At 41.8% G+C, this 17,531-nt stretch overlaps 1 protein-coding gene across 2 annotated transcripts in view; it reads left to right on the top strand.

Annotated features, from left to right (window-relative positions):
- Window positions 1-457: 457 nt before the first annotated feature.
- Window positions 458-17,531, top strand: part of LOC144577456 (uncharacterized) — a 135,236-nt gene continuing 118,162 nt past the window's right edge. For both annotated transcript variants that reach the window (XM_078335592.1, XM_078335593.1), the window contains exon 1: window positions 458-977. In XM_078335592.1, coding sequence (XP_078191718.1) covers window positions 476-977 — 502 coding nt within the window. In that variant the 5' untranslated portion in view covers window positions 458-475. The remainder of the gene's footprint in view (window positions 978-17,531) is intronic.

Genomic DNA, 17,531 nt, shown 5'->3' with positions numbered 1-17,531 from the left:
CCTTTGTGAAAGAGAAACCTGGAATCTACAGCCTTCCTAATTGTACAGGAGCTGATTTGTGTATACATCTAGGATCATCATTTACTTTCAGTTTACTGAATTTGTGAATTTTCCCATTTGTTTTAATTTGTAATTAAGTTTTCTCTATGAGGCACACCATATGCCACCATTAATTCTTTCTCGTTGATTTCTTAGGAGATACATGAGTGCATATTTTGATGCAATTTTTGAGGTCTTTTGAAAATCAAATGACTACATGTTTAGCCATATGGGGCTTTGTTATTTAAAAGAGCATATTATAAAGTAAAAGAAAGCAAAATGCAAAAGGGCCTGTCAACAGGGGAAAAATATTGGAAAAAACAGTTTAAAACATTGTTTTAAATACACACATTTTCAACCTTTTTTCTTTTTAGCGTTGTATTTTGAAACCTATCTTTATCGATCCCGTACCGTTCTCACCGTCTGTGAACCGCCAATGTCACCAGTGCACCAGGCAAGCCTCTCTCTGCCAGGTACTGCCCTGCTCTCACCCTGGGGCTGCAGATCCTGGCATCTGCCTTCTAAGAGTTCAGTGGGAGCCAAGGTCTTTCTTTTGAACATCGTGTGCCAGGATTTGACATTAAGCTCCAGTTCATCTGCACGCCCCGCGGCCGCTTTCGCAAGCGGCCGAGGGAGTGGCGGCCTCGCCCGGGGACTCGCGGCGCTGGGAGCCGCCTGCCCTCGGTGCGGGCTGCAGACCGGGCCGCGAGGCGGGCGCGCGGCGCGCACTAGGACCCAGCAGGGCTCCAGGCCCGGGTGGGAGCCGCGCCGCCGACCCCGGGCGGGCGCCGGGCGCAGGAGCCGGGGTTCCGGCCGCGATCGGCTGCAGCTCGGCCGGGAGACGGCGCGACCCGGCGGCGGGGCCACCCGCGAGTCCAGCGTCGCCGCAGCCCCCCAATGCGGCCGCGAGAAGCAGCTGGGGGGGCAGGCGATCGAAGGTAACGAAAATGGGGCTCATTTCCTGCCTCCTGATCTGCTCGGGTTTAGCATTGTCACGAGAAGCCCTCCGTGTTCAGGCTGCTGCATTTTGGGGGCACCCTTTGATTTTTTTTAAGGTGTCCGCCCCCCTATTTCCACCTGGTTTCAGATTGATTTATAGCTTGCAGCCCATATGAGAAAGATCCAGCCATGGCAAGTTGCTTATTTTCATTAGTTTTGTCTCAAAAGTAAGTTCATTAAAAAAAAAAAAAGTTTCTCAGGAATGTGTGGATAGTCGTTTTTTAATTTTTTTTTTTAATGCAGACAAATGGATATTTATAAAAATAATCAAATAATTGATGCAATTCTGTTAATTATTTCTAGGGAAGCCCACTTCTGTGGGCTCCCGGGCGTTACTTTTATTTTCAAGGAAGGAACGTGTTAAATGTGGAGTTTGTTTGGCTGGGCAGAGTTTATACAGCATTGCTGGCGCAACTGTTTTGCTATCAATTATAAACAGTGTCAAATCTATGGGCAGTTTCAGCTTCTTTTCAAATACTGTAACTGATTATCCTGATATGACATCTACAGATGAGTTCCCAGTGAGGGCAAGAAGAAGATTTCTGTTTTTGGAGAAACATTTGTTTTGAGGGGAAAACCATGATTACCGGCTGGGAAGGCTGAAAGACTATTTTTCATGCTTTGTTTATACTCCCGGGATGACATTTGGGGAAGAGAAATGCAATCTTTTCTCGGGAGCTTTTAATTGTGGGATTATTAATTTATTTAATTTATTAGTTTCAATTGGTTGGACTCGGGGAGCCCTCCGTCACAGGCTGTGCTTAAGGTGACACATTTGCTAGCAGTTGGGACACATGATTGCAAATGTAAAATGTGTCTCACCCGAAAGGACTGGTCTGCTGGAAGCTCCCATGTGGAGCTGTCGTAGGCAGGGTGCGACTGGCTCATTGAGGAAAAAGGGAATCGTTTTCCTTAGCTAAGGAAGACATCCTGCTATATTCCTTTTGTTCCCTGTTTTTCATTGATCGCCGGCTCTGCTCTCCTAGCAGCTCGGAGGGTGCAGAGCTCTGAAGGCTGCACGAATGACTGGAGCCCACTTTAACTCTCACCCTGATTGGTCAGTTAGATTGAGACTTAGGAAAACAGTCACCCAAAACCTTCTTTTAAAATCGTGCTGTAATTTCAGCTTCGCCCTCTTGTGCACAGATTTCTGCAGGGTCGGTTTTTCATTCGGATGCAGTTTGCTCGAGATACCTTTATGTTTAATTTTTTGTTGTTGTTTCTATCCAGATAAAGTAGGCCATTTTGGTGACAAATTTCTTTGCAGACGTCAGCTACTAGCTTACATGTATAGATACAGCACTTTACAATACCTTCTCAGTGATTTTTGCTCGTAAGTTGTAGAATGCAAAGTTGTTCAACTTAGAATAATGATTCCTAACCGGGTTTGGATCTAAGTCGTTAAAAAGCACCATCAGTAGACGGATGCGTAACTGTATCATTACTTTGATAATTTAAGTGCCTGGTGCATTAGCAGGTTTCATGCACTAAGTCTAAAACTGTGACAGTGAAAGGAAAAGACGACGAAAAGCAAACAATCAAAATCAGCCTGCACACCATTCTAAGAGATTGTGGTGTCTGCTTTGAGGGGAATGCATTTCACATCCAAGAAGGGCACTCTGCACCATATAGGAATATGAATTAGTAAACACAGTGAAGTGTTGTATCTGTAAGACAAACTGTAAAGCCCATGCACATTTTCATTTGAGCCTTTAGAGCGATTTCATTAAAGAAGCACTGTCCCAGAAGTTGTTAAACGTATAAACACTTTTCTGATTGGCTTAAAAATTTAGACACAGGAAGTGGATTGTATCTAATGACCGATGAGTGGAGACATGGTTGTCATGGAAACCGAGAAGAGTAACCCCACCCCACCCCCCACTACACATACATACTCTACCATGACCACCACTTAAAAAGAAACAAAAACAAAAACAAAACCTGCATGTCATCACAGATGCCTGGAGAACATTCTGGCTTCTGTGAGCTTTCCCACAGCATCTGCTGAAACCTGAGATCGTGCCTGTCAAATCAAGGTCATTTTACAACAACAGCCAAAAATGTGGTCTCCTAGATTTCATAACCGTATTTTTATTAGAAATATTTGAGGAAAGAGCCTTACACCAAGATGAGCCCTCAGGCTTACCTTGCACTTTGCTGCCTCTGAGCTGTGCCAGGGAAGGCTACGAAAATGTATTTGAACACTTAATTGTGGAATCAAACTGATTTGTGTGTCTACTGTTAGAACAAGACTCTTTCGAGAACCAGAAAGATTAGAATATTACTTGTGGATGACGAGTTATCTGGGGAAGTCATAATGAGGTGTTTGTATTTATAAGAGGGTTCAAAGTTGAACTCAAGCAATTGAACTTATGACTGGTGGCATTTTAGAACCCTACTCTAAGGCTGCATTTGTGTGTTGGGGGTTGAGGGCTATGGGGGTGGGGGGTGAAGGGGAGGGATGAAGATTGCCTGGTACTTTAGGAAATATAAAAGAGGGTGTTCTCTGAAGCCAACCAGGGAAAGGAAAATTCCTAAATGAAAATAAGAACTGTTTGAAAACTGCAATTATTATTATCCAGTTGACTTATAATAGAAGTTTCCTCTTTTGTGGATGGGGAAGAGTGCTTTTGTTTTTAGGATAATTGAGACATTCCCAATATCAAAATTGCAATTATTTCCAGTATCTTGGTAATGATTTCCATGAGGACTATAAAGAAAAAAGTTTGGAGACCTCCCCTCCCCCTCCCCCTTCCCCCCAATCCAGTTCATTTTGCTAAGCAAAAAATAACCAAAGAGGCCCAGTCATTGAACTTTATAAATAATAAAGCAAATGCATTTCTTATATTTTTCTAATCTTGTTAATGGCAGTCTTCAAATTTTGCGTTCTTGATATATCCTTAGAAATGGCTTCCTTCCAGTCATGACGATTTAAAGCATTGAATAGCTTTATCGTAATTAATAATGGCCAGTTTTAAAACTTGTTCAATTAGCAGTTTGATCTTTTTAAAAAGCAGCAAATTTCCCTTGTTTTCATCAACTAATTGCGTGGCGAGTGGGGAGGAGAAGAGTCCTAACTCTATTTTAATGTTTATTTAATATCCTGCATGTATGTCATAGAAATAAATACTTCAGAAGTTAAATATTTGACAACATGGGATTATGAAATGTATGCTAAATCACCCAGATATTTAACTGATTGGGACTTGGTAAAGAAGATTAAGTTTAATGGCACAACTGGTCTCTTTTAGCAAGGATTTCCTGTAGGAGCTTTCTTATCTGCAAGTGTGTTCACTGGCAGGAAACATGTCAGTTGCTTGTTTTTACAAACTGAAGGAAATGAATGCGATTTGTTGGTTTCTCGAATCTACCTTCATTCTCTATTGTCTTTCAAATAGTTGGCTCAGAACACTTCATTTCTAAAGGGGCTTTGGAGGGGTACGATTCATTCTCTACAATCCTGTAGCATTGAGATTTCTTTCTTTCTGGTTTTGGAATTAGGAGAATCGATCATGATACTATCATTCACAACTTATTTTACTAATATAAATGAACAAGATGTTCAATAAAATTCCAATTCATTTTCAGTTGTCAGCTAGTTACATACTCACCGAAGCGTTTTTGGATGGCTATGCCACATTTCTAGTAATTATTCAAGAATACCAACCAAATGCGGGTGTTGATTTTGGATTAGTGTAGAGAGGTTAAGAGAAAGAGGCAGCTTCATTCTTCTCATTGCTTATAACAAAAGGTCCATAAAGAATACATGTCAGCTATATGCCAACCTTGCTGATAGCAAAAAAAAAAAAAAAAAAAATCGAAATTGGGGATGGGTAGGCTAAATCCAGTTTATAGTACACATGAGAAAAACAAATTTTAACTTTGAAAGGATTTACTGTGCAGAAGTCTGGATTCGTTTTTGAATGTTGAAAATAAGTGTATTTAATTGCTTCAATTCCTAGATGTTTCAAATTCGGGAAGAGGAGAAAAGGGAAAGCTTCTTTAAAGTGCTTCCATCTCCATTCGCAGAAAGCAGCCTGAGGAGGGAGGGTAAGAGTGCCTGAGGGAGACAACCATTTATTGCAATGGTATTCACACATTTTTGTAGAAATCATTTTTGTTTTATACTTAGCACCAAATAGAATCTTATGCAAGACTCTAATATATGAGTCAAATAAAAACAAAGCTACTCTGAGGGAACCAGGAGCCCAGAGCCTGCTATTGTCACCTGGGCTGTACCCGGGGAACACTCTAGAACCCAGTGCCGCTGTGTTCACAGTTTGAAAAGCACTGCTTCTAAAATATTCTCTGAAGAAGACCTTGGGGAGTTGTTTGCAGGGCCCTGGAACCTCTTAGCAAAACAGAGAACTTTTTTTTTTTTAAGATGGGAGTCTCACTTTGTCTCCAGGCTGGAGTGCAGTGGCACGATCTCGGCTCACTGCAACCTCCGCCTCCCATGTGCAAGCGATTCTCCTGCCTCAGCCTCTTGAGTAGCTGGGATTGCAGGTGTGTGCCACCATGCCTGGCTAAGTTTTGTATTTTTAGTAGAGACAGGGTTTCACCATGTTGGCCAGGCTGGTCTCAAACTCCTGACCTTGTGATCCGCCCGCCTCGGTCTCCCAACGTGCGTGACAATTTAAGAGGCCGCTGCTTGAGTAGGAAAAAGGTAGCAATTAGCAATATAATACAGTGTACCTTAGGAAGCCTACACACATATAGAAAAAGATGACTGACCACAAGCATGAAAGAGCCCTGGCCCAGTCTATAATGAGAGAGAGGGAAAGAATATTTTTAGGGGTTACTTATAAACCAGGGCTCCCTTTCCTTGCAAATAATAGGAACATCACATGGGGGTGTTTGAGATTAGTTGGTTATAATTTTGCCGGAATGCGTGGTTTATTCTATTACCACCTCAAGATCTCTGTTCCTATCACTGTTATTTTATTAGTCAGTGAAAATAATTTCATATGAAGTGTCATTCATGAAATGAAAATTTGCCAAGCTATATAAATCTGCTTGGCAGACTCAGTAGTGTTTTGAGTGTTGAGTAAAATGATAACACACAGATGATATTTGCATATCATCAAATATATTCACATTATCTCCTCAATTATGAGATTGTTCTGAAATGGCAGTATTGAGATCAGGCTCAGTTTTCCCCCTTACATCCCAGAAGCTATCGGTATTGAGGATTTCTAGGGGTGGCAGGCAGAGGAATCCCCTTCAGTTCCACTCTTGATTTTCACAGTCACTAGATTCACCCGTGCCTGGTATGGAGGCGAGCGATCAGCAGACTCTTCACTCAGGCAAACCGTAGCAGAACTGTGCTTCTCCTGGCCACGGCCAACCCCTCTGCATTGTTTTTCAGAGGCGCTTAGTTGAGGAGTCTGTGGAAGTAGAAAGGACAGACCCCTCTGTACACTTTCCTCTTACTTTCATTGTGCTTGCCCTGTTTCTACTACCTGCATGGGGTTAGAAATAATGATTTAAATAATAAGATTTCTAGGAAGCCACACATTTTCTAACAATTTGTGCTGGGGAAAATATATATATATATAAAATATTTTATTGACAAAGATGAAACTGACATAAGGACCAAATAGTTGGCTGTGATAACAGTGAAATGATCGTGGTTAACTATTGAATTGTGTTGACTGATGCTTTTCATGTTGAGGCTGTTTAAAGCTCCTTCCTCCTCCCACCTGCATTTCAAAAAAGAATGAATGTGTAACCAACAGAACCATCCCAGGGTGTATTTATGATAACAGAGTGGGGCTTCTTTGGGAGTGAGCATTAAGTGTCCATGTTTTGGGGGACTTTCTTTTTGAATTGAACAGACAGCTTCTCCAAATGTGTGCCTAGTACCTTTGCGGTGCCTTTGCAGATGCCACTTTCTTAAGGTTCAGAGAGTAGCAGGTCCCACTTGGAGAGGGATTTTAGTATATTATACAAGCTTAGATTTTAGATAATGTAAGAGTTTGTTTTTGTTTTTGTTTTTTTGAGACACAGTCTTGCTCTGTCTCAAGAAAGAAAGGCAGTGGCTCGATCTCAGCTCAGTGCAACCTCCACATCCCGGGTTCAAGCAATTCTCCTGCCTCAGCCTCCCAAGTAGGTGAGACCACAGGTGCACACCACTATGCCCAGCTAATTTTTTGTATTTTTTGTAGAGATGGGGTTTTCCCATGCTCTCCAGGCTGGTCTCAAACTCCTGACCTCGTGACCCCACCGGCCTCGGCCTCCCAAAGTACTGGGATTACAGGCGTGAGCCACTGTGCTTGGCCTTTAATTTTTTTTTCAAGGCAGGGTTTCATTCTGTCACTCTGTCACCCAGGTTGAGTGCAGTGGTGCAGTCATGGCTTACTGCAGCCTTGAATTCCTGGGCTCCAGCAATTCCACCTCAACCTCCCGAGTGGCTGGGACCACAGATGTGTGCCACCACACCCGGCTGATTTTTTAATTTTGTAAAGATGGGGTCTCCCATCTTTACAAACTCCCGAACTTAAGCAATCCTCCTACCTTGGCCTCCCAAAGTGCTGTGATTACAGGTGTGAGCCACCGCACCCAGCCAGTTTAAGAGATCTCGTTGCACTCTGAAATTTCCTAATCAGCAAACTGAATACCTTTGCAGGCTTTAAAATAAAACAATGACTCTATAATGGCTATTTAATAAATGTCTCTAAATTAAGACCATCATGTTATTTCTTGTGACTAGATTTTGCATTTAGAATGGCCGCTTGACCCTTTTGGGGAAGTGTGGCAGTACTGGGTGATACAGAAAAATCACATCACACTGGCGAGGGGCCTTCGTTTATCAGCTGCTGCTCTCTACAGTATTTTATTTGTGTCTCATATTAACTTAGTAATACTGCTACTAATATCTAATGATAATACATATTAATGTGCCATTCTGCATGTGAAGAAACCAAGGCAACTGTGTTCCCAGAGTCACATGTTCTTCGGTACCCAACTACTAATAGTGTTCACCATCGAGTTTCCTGACTCCAAATCCCAGGCTTTCCGCTGAGACTGACCATCTCACAACTGTTCCTCTGACCATTTCTATCCCAGGGTTGAAGACTTCCCCTTCCACCCTTAAAATGGAGTTCCAGTTGGGGGGAAAAATGCAGGGTGGGTTGGGGAATATCTGCTCTAATTCCCGCTGGAAATAGGATTTTACCTCTTGACATTCTGTGTTCTCACATGTGACCATTAGCGATGGCAGGGGCTTTTTGGGTCCCTTGTCCCCTGATTATTTTTCTTTATTTGTCTTCACCTTTTGGCTTTCTCTTCATCTACCCCTGAGCACATTTACCTACTTGGTAAATGCAAAGTCCTAATTTCAGAATTCCCCGAAGATTATACCCAGTCTAACTGCTGGCATGATGTCTTAGTCACAGAACAGATTTCCTAGACAGCACTCACGTTTACACTTGGTCTGAAAGGCTCAGCAAACTCAGGTGTGCAGATGGACTTACATGTCCTTGATTTCTTTCAGAATAAGAAAGAACTGGCTTAAGTCGGCAGATCAGCAAGCTATTCAGTGTCTTCTTTTTGGGGCTCCCCCATGCCCCTAAATCGTACAAAGTCTACAGAGACCAAGTTAGGGTGGGGTTCAACTTGATTTTTTCATCTAAGCAGGAGCTCTGCTCTTGTAAGACTGTAGGGGGAACTTGAAAATTAAATCATCAACTGAGCACGCCACTGTGCCTAGTATATGTGTGACCAGCTAGAACTAGCAAGAGAACAGATGTAGACATTCTCAGTCAAACATGTGTTTCTAATTCTCTTAAAGAGTTCAGGTGACTGATCAGAACTTGATGGAACTAATTAATATTTCACAAGCCTGATTTCACTTATTTCACATGTATGAAATCATTTTAAAGAATTAATCAAGGGAAATGCCAAAGACATACGCACAGATTGGGGAAACAAATCATCTGCATGTTTATTCCGTAAGCAGTTATTGGGCACCTACTGCATACCAGGAACTGTGCCCTATGATAGGGATCTGAGGGTGAAAAAAATCACTCCCAGACAGACTATAATCTGTTCTGTAACTCTAATAGACTGGAAATATCCCCAAATGTGGCTCTTTTGAAGTTCATCTTCTGAGCAGATATAGACAGATTGAAGTACCACCCTCCTGAGCTGGTTCCTGGAGATATTAAGCCTTTGGTTTTAATTTAGAAAGAGACCCTGCAAGGAGGATTGAAGGGTGGAGAGTTTACTTGGGAGACCGTCCCAGGAAGACACCAGACGGTGCAGGAGAGGGAAATGAGGAAGGGAAGGCAGCCAATAGTGAGTTATCCCATCAGACCCCATTGTGGGCAGTGGAGCTCAGCCACACTGGGGCACATGGGGCACCTTCGCCAGCCATGCTGCTTTTGGTTATGGGTTGAAGACCGCTCTCAGGGGGTGTTGATACTGGTACTTGAGATCTATGAAAGCTGTCAGAGTAGTCTTCAGCCAGAGAAGGTTCTCAGGGACTTCTTGATGCCATTGGTAGCAGCTGGTGGTTGGGCTGGCATGCCCTGAGATGGTAAGGCCTGAAAGCCACGTGGCCAGGCCATCAGCAGCTTCTGTTACCACTCTTTACTCTTCAGCTCTTTCTACAGTCTTGGAACTACACATGTTTTAGAATAATCTTTTTTTTTTTTTTTTTTTTGAGACTGAGTCTCACACTGTTGCCAGGCTGGAATGCAGTGGTACAATCTTGGCTCACTGCAATCTTTGCCTCCCAGGTTCAAGCGATTCTCCTGCCTCAGCCTCCCGAGTAGCTGGGACTACGGGCATACGCCGGTATGCCCGGCTAATTTTTGTATTTTTAGTAGTGAGGGGTTTCACCATATTGGTCAGGCTGTTCTCGGACTCCTGACCTCAGGTGATCCACCCACCTCAGCCTCCCAAAGTGCTGGGATTACAGACATGAGCCACTGCGCCCGGCCAGAATAATAATTTTTAATAGTCCCTTTACTTCAACATGAAGATCCTGGCAGAGTGGTTTTTAGTCTGAGCAATGGGAACAAGAGGAGTGCCATAAGTTCAGAGGTTAAACATTTAGGTGCAAACTATCCATAAGGGCCCTCATTTTTTCTCCCTCGGTTACAACCATTATCTATACTTCTTAGGCTAGAAAACTTGGACACCCCACCCCCTTGTTTTACATCCCATATATCTAATTTATCACCAGGGCTTCTTGTTACTTTCTTTAAAATCCACCCCCTGTTCATCTCCACAACTTTTATGGATGCTTAACTCCAAAAAAACTACAGGTAACCTTGACCGTGCTCTGGAAGACTTCTGTCCCTAAAACCATCTTGAAATACAGGCTTTGAAGCTAGACTGTGTTCTCAGACCCCCTCCCTGCCACCTAACAGCTGTGTGACTTTAGGCAAGTTACTTATCCTAAGACCCAAGTCTTAAGTAATTATTTCCATAAGTAATATGGAAATAAAACTCAGTAATGTGGAAATCCTGAAAGGATTATTAGGAGGGTTAAATCGCGAGTCCCTGAAAAGCACTCGGCATAGAGCCTGGCACAACTCAGATGTTTGTAGCTATTTTTGTTGTTACGTTGTCAGTGTTGCTGTCTGTGTTCCTTGTCTACTAAGAACCTTGATGTCAGCCTGGGCAACACGGCAAAACCCCATCTCTACAAAAAATGCGAAAGTGAGCCGGGCATGGTGGTGTGCACCTGTGATCCCAGCCACTTGGGAGGCTTGATGTGGGATGATTACTTGAGCTTGCGAGGTTGAGGCTGTCGTGAGCCAGGTTTACGCCACTGCACTCCAGCTTGGGTGATAGAGCGAGACCCTGTCTCAAAAAAGAACCCTGATGGCTTTTCATTGCCCAGTCTACCAAGTCTTTCTTTTTCTGCCTAACTTTCAAGTTTGTTTGTTTGTTTTGAGACAGAGTCTCACTCTGTTACTGGGCTGGAATGCAATGTCACGATCTCAGCTCACTGCAACCTCCACCTCCTGGGCTCAAGTGATTCTCCTGTCTTAGCCTCCCAAGTCACTGGGATTACAGGCACGCACCACCACGCCTGGCTGATTTTTTGCATTTTTTGTAGAGGTGGGGTTTCACCATGTTGGCCAGGATGATCTCGATCTCTTGACCTCACGACCACCCACCTTGGCCTCCCAAAGTGCTGGGATTTCAGGCGTGAGCCACTGTGCCCAGCCTCAAGTTCTTTTATAATCTTGCTTTACTTATTTTACTGCTTAAAGAATGCCCCAGGATCTAGTTGATATCTATTCACCCCTGAACTTGCTGTGGTCCTTCAAGCTCCCAGCCTTTGTGCATCTGGTTCCCTGGCTGCAACCTTCCTCCTCCATGTTGTACAATTACCACTTTGATTCACTGGAAAACTCCATGTGTAGAGGAAATACAGTTTGTTAATTCTCTCTATAGTGAGCCTTCCTCCCCAGCACACACCCATTGATCATCAGAGAAAGAATAAGTTTGGATCACACCCATTAAAAAACGTAGTAGGATCTGCTAATCCAAACAGTTCCTTAAGAGAATTCTAGTTTTTCCCGGGAAACAACGCTCATTCCCTTAGGTTGTCTTGCCTACCCCATCCCCAGTTCTTTGCCTATGATAGTGTATGTGGGAAGGAATGTCGACCTTGCCCTTTTGTTTACTTGTTATGAAGGAGGAACAAACTCAGGGTTCATAGGCTCGGTGGCCTCTGCTCTTGGAGGCAAGGTTTCTCGCCTTCTGGGAGCAGCTTATTTAGCTGCTTGAAGTCTGTGGTTTTACAACAGGTGGTCTAATCTAGTGGTTTTCAAAGACCCACAGTAAGATGTAGACACATCGTACTCCACATGTATGCTGTGGATAGATGAAACAAAAGTTTTTGTAAGATAGCATGTATAGTTGAAGCACACATTTTACAAGATTTTCTCATTCCTGCTACACTTAATCCATATTGCCCTACCCTAATCTATTTTAGTTACGGAAAGATTGGTTGGATTCCAATAAGCGATCCACAGTTTGCAAAATATGTCAGTCCCTTGTCCTCTTGGCTTTATCAGAACTTGGTATGGCACACCCTGCTGACTCGGACCCACCTCTGTGTCCATGGGCAGCAAACTTGAGTCTTTTTTTTTTTTTTTTTTTAAGACAGTCTCTCTCTGTTGTCCAGGCTGGAGTGCAGTGAGGCAATCTCGGTTGATTGCAACCTACGTTTTCTCAGGTCCAAGCGATTCTCCTGCCTCAGTCTCCTGAGTAGCTGGGATTACAGGTGTGCACCACCATGCCTGGCTCAATTTTGTACTTTTAGTAGAGACAAGGCTTTCACCATGTTGGCCAGGCTGATCTCAAACTCCTGACCTCAAGTGATTTGCCCATCTCGGCCTCCCAAAGTGCTGGAATTATAGGCATGAGCCACCAGGCCTGGCCCAAACTTGAGTCTTAGCCACTCCCTCCATCCAGCCACTGACCTGTCATGGGGTCCCCTCTGCTGGCCACAACTGATTTTGAGGCATGCTCACTGCTCTCCAGCATCTTAATGCCTTCTGTTTGCAAAAGTGCTGTACCGGTTAACACCCTTACCAACACGAAGTCTCTGTTGTTTCACATTCTCGCTGACATTTAATATTGTCAGACTAACATTTTTGCCCATTTAGTAGGTGTGAAATAATCCCATTGTCATTTTAATTTTAATTTTCTTGGTTATTAATAAGCTTAAGCATCTTATGTTTATAGGTCATACATGTTTCTTCATTTGTTCATGTGTGAAGTATCTGTGTTCTATTTCAGTCTCGAGTCCACCCTTGTGTAAAGTGTGAGGTAGATACATAGTTTTATTTTTATACTACACAGACTCTCCAAATTTTGCACATTTATTAGATACATATGTTAAGGCATGAGAAGTTCTATAATTCTCTTTTCTTATCAAAATTTTTTTTCTTTTTTACTGGCTTCAATGCTCAACCTTGAGCTTATAAAATTTTGGTATCAATGTTTTTCTATCCTAAAATAAGCCAAAGAGCGTTTCTATTGTCTGGAATAGTCTGAGTAAGGCTGGAACTATGTTTGCCTCCAAATCGTAGTCACCTGCTGATAGTAGGCACCTGTTCATCTGGAAGTGTATTGTAGGAAAATTTGCAAGTACTGATTCCATTTATTTTATAGTAAGACTAACCTGGTGTGCTATTTCTTTTAGAATCCACTTTAGCAATTTATGCATTTCTAAACGTCTGTTGATTTCATCTTGTTTTAACTTTGGGAGGCATAATGATTGTTTATAATAGCTTCTAATTACTATTTTTAATCTCTGTGCCATCACTGTTTTTCATTTGTAATATCTTACATTTTTTGATCAGTATAACCAGAATTTTGTTACTGTTATGAGTGTTTTCCAAAAAAATTTTAGTTTCTTGGGTCTTCTCCATGGTCTCTCTTTCTGTTTAATTTCCTTCCCTTTTTTTTCTTTCTTTTTTTTTTGGAGGTGGGGGGGCTGGATCTAGCCAGGCTAGAGTGCAGCGGCTCAATCACGGCTCAATCACGGCTCACTACAGCCTTGACCTCCAGGGCTCAAGTGATCCTCCTACCTCAGCCTTCCAAGTAGCTGGGACTATATGGGACTATTGGTGTGCACTACCACACCTGGTGAGCTTTTTACTTTTTAGAAGAGATGAGGTCTTGCTATACTGCCCAGGCTGGTCTTGAATTCCTGGGCTCAAGTGATTGTCCTGTGCTAGTCTCTCAAAGTGCTGATGTTACAAGTGTGAGCTACAGCATTCAGCCTCTTTTTGCTTTCTGCTTGTATCTTTATTCTTCTTACTGTTTTGTGTTTACTAGAGTATAAAGTAATAGAGTATAAAACTTTTATTTATTTATATTTATTGAGACAAAGTCTTGCTCTGTCATCAGGCTGGAGTGCAGTGGCGCGATCTCGGCTCACTGCAACCTCTGCCTCCTGGGTTCAAGCAATTCTCCTGTCTCAGTCTCCCAAGTAGCTGGAACTACAGGTGTCCACCATGCCAGGCTAATTTTTTGTATTTTAGTAGTGGCAGGGTTTCACTGTGTTGGCCAGAATGGTCTCAATCTGCTGACCTTGTGATCTACCTGCCTTGGCCTCCCAAAGTGCTGGGATTACAGGTGTGAGCCACTGCCCAAATTTTCATTTATAGTATGTTAATAAAAACATAATGTATTTTTTCTAATAAAATAACCTTTGTGTCCTGATATTTAAGCTGCATCTTTTATATGTGACATGTAGCCAGTGTTTTTGTGCAGTCTGAAAATAATTATCTTGTAACTGAAATATATAATGCATTTATATTTATTGTAATTACATATATATTCTAATTTAGTTCTTCATTTTATTTCCATTTTTCCTGCCTCTTCCATATTTCTTTTTCTTTCTTTCCTTTTTTGTTTTTTTTTTTTTGAGATGGAGTTTCCCTCTTGTTGCCCAGCCTGGAGTGCCATGGGGAGATCTCGGCTCACCGCCACCTCTGCCTCCCACGTTCAAGCAATTCTCCTGCCTCAGCCTCACGAGTAGCTGGGACTGTAGGTGTGACCCACCATGCCCAGCTAATTTTTGTATTTTTAGTAGAGACGGGGTTTCACCATGTTGACTGGGATGGTCTCCATCTCTTGAACTTGCGATCCGCCTGCCTTGGCTTCCCAAAGTGCTGGGATTACAGGGGTGAGGCACCATGCCCAGCCGCTCTTTTTATTTCTTGCTTTCTTTCAAATTAATTATTGTGTCTTATTTTATATATTCTATAGTAGTTTGGAAGTTTTATACTCTATTATGTTTCATTTAGTGATCCTCCAGATATTATATTTCTAGATCCTTTTCTAGCAGTTCTTTAGGAATTTTAGCATGCTACTTACCAAAGCCTAAAGCCAGTTAGTATCTTTCCTCTCCTCCCAAACAGGGCAAGGACCTCAGACCACTCTACTCCAATCCCTGCTCCACCAATTTCGGTTTCATTTTTGCCCAGTGTTTTAGGTTTATCTTCTTTTTTATTTGTAATCTCACAAATTACATATTATTATATTATATTATAATATTATACCAGAAATGGTTTTGCAGATTTACCCATATATTCACTACGCTCTTTGCTTATAATTCCTTCCCCTAACCCACCCGCTTTAATCACTTCTCTTAGATTTCATTTAGTGAGGGTAAATTGATGGAAAACTCTTTCAGCTATTGTTCATTGGAAAAATGCCCATTTCTCCTTGTTCTTAAAATAGAATCTTGCTAGGTATAAAATTTATTTTTGCCAGGTATAAAATTAGGGTTATTTTTTCTCAGGATGTTAAATATGTTCACTTGTTTTCTGACTTGCACTGTTGAGAGGTCAATGCTAAGCCCTATTGCCATTGATGTTGAAGATATTTCTTCAGGAGTAACTTATGACTGTTTTTAAGATATTTTCTTTGTTTTTGGTGTTTGGCAATTTTATCATAAAGTGTTCGGATGTCAATTTATTTTTACGTGTTTATCTTGCTTGGAGGTTTTGGGGCTTTATGATTTTGTAGATTGGCTTTCTCACCAGAACTGGAAGATTCTCAGATTGTTATTCCTGCCCTATACTCTTTCTCATCTAATTCCAGATTTCAAATTAAGCACATGTTAAAACCTTTGTTCTGTCTTTTCTGTTTTGGCTTCTCTGTCATCTTTTCTATCTCTGTATTTCTATGTGCTGCAGTCTAGATAATTTGGTCAGTCTTTTTCTCTGGATTCCTGTGCCTAATCTACCTGGTCTAGCTCAATTCTTATATACTTACTCCTCTTACCTGTTTAAACAAAATTTTATGTTCTGTGTCTACTAATTTTAAAATTGGAAGTCTTTGTTGGCCTGGTTCTCCTCTCTATTGTTTTCACTGGTTGTTGTTCATGGTGCTCTGTGTGTGTGTGTTTTGTTTTGGAAACTTTATTAGCGTGTTCTTTATCAGTGGGTTGGAGTTGAAAGTGAGTTTCTCTAGAATTTGTGTTTGTTTTTGCCAGGTTCCTGGGATCATTACCAACCTGCAACCCAAGGACTTAGAATTCTCAACTTGAGGTTTTGGGGACAAAACAGGTCATCAATTTGTCCTGTAAATTCTTGCAAGGACTACCTTGTGGTTACATATTTTTAGTCAAGACTTTGCTCTTTCTACTTAGCACTTATTTTTGAGACAGGCAGTTTAAAGTCCTGTCTGTAGCTGGATGCCTATCACACACTCTACCTTGGTCGGCCTTTGTAAATGTCACCAAGTTTATCTGCTTTCCCTTGTGTCCTGCTAAGTTGTAAAAACAGAAGCTCAGGTTCTCCCACTTTGTTAAATGCCTTCAAAGTGAAAACTAACATAACTGTTCTGTTCTGAGTGTGCCTTATTTTTTTTTATGTGAGCTCATGAATATGTTTCAAGCTATTTTTGAGGAAATATTTTGTTCAGCAGTTTTGGTTGTTTTCACTAGGAGGATTGGACAGGAACTTATTCTGCAATCCCCCCAGAAAAGAAACTTACATCCTTCTTTCTCTTTGTATTCCCTCTTTAATAATACTAATATACCCTGAAACACATGAACGCCTTTGGCCAACTAGGGTACAGATCATATGTGCAGAAAGCAATAGAGAAAAAAGTATATTCCTTATTTTCAAATTATCACTTCCTTCTTCATGTATTCAGGAGTATTTTAAGTTCCATCATACTAGTTAAGGTAATGCTGGCTTCTTTGACAAAACCAAAATAGTGCCATGAATCAGAACAATAGAAGTTTGTTTCTTACTTACCCAGGATGGGTGCCCTGCTGAGTGGACGCCTCTCTTTCAGCCTTTAGAGAGCCAGCGACTTGGCATTTTAGGACTCTGTCATTTCAACCCATGGCTCCAAGGTTACGGTGCTCATTTGGATCATATTAGCAAAAAAGGAAGAGCACGTGGACGCTCATGAGTGGCTGGTTTTTATTGGCTAGGCCTAGATGTGGTGTGGTTTTCTTCCCCCCTTTCCATTAGCTAGAACTTGGCAAGGTGGCTACATCTGAAAGGGAGATTGCTGGGAAGGTGGCTTAGGTGTTTGCCCAGGAAGAAGAAGAAACAGGTTGGATAAACAGCTAGTCCACCTTTGTCCCATATTTCCTCTTGGAAACTTCATCCACCCTTACTTTTCACTTCTCTGAGTTCTTATTTTACTTAAAAAGAGCACTATCAACCTTAAGATTTAATTACCCCAAGTCATTTTATGTTTGTACAATCGAAGTCACCAACTGTATAATACATTCCTTGAAGGTGTGAATGTTGTGCTGGACTTTTGAAAATGTCACCCACCATTCAGTTGTGAATGGACAGTGTGCTTTAAAAAAATTAAGCCTCTGAATGAAGGAAAATGTTCTTGTTCTAAGGAGATACCCGCTAACATATTTAGGGATGCAGACCATGGTCTGCCTCTTACTCATTGTATTATTCCTTCAGGTTTTCTTTCTTTTTTTTTTTTTTTCTTGGAACCAGGATCTTGCTCTGTCACCCAGGCTGGAGTGCAGT

Source organism: Callithrix jacchus, chromosome 8, assembly GCF_049354715.1.
Source record: "Callithrix jacchus isolate 240 chromosome 8, calJac240_pri, whole genome shotgun sequence".
NCBI lineage: Eukaryota > Metazoa > Chordata > Mammalia > Primates > Cebidae > Callithrix > Callithrix jacchus.
Note: the sequence above shows the minus strand (reverse complement) of the source record. Positions and strands in the feature narration are given on the sequence as shown.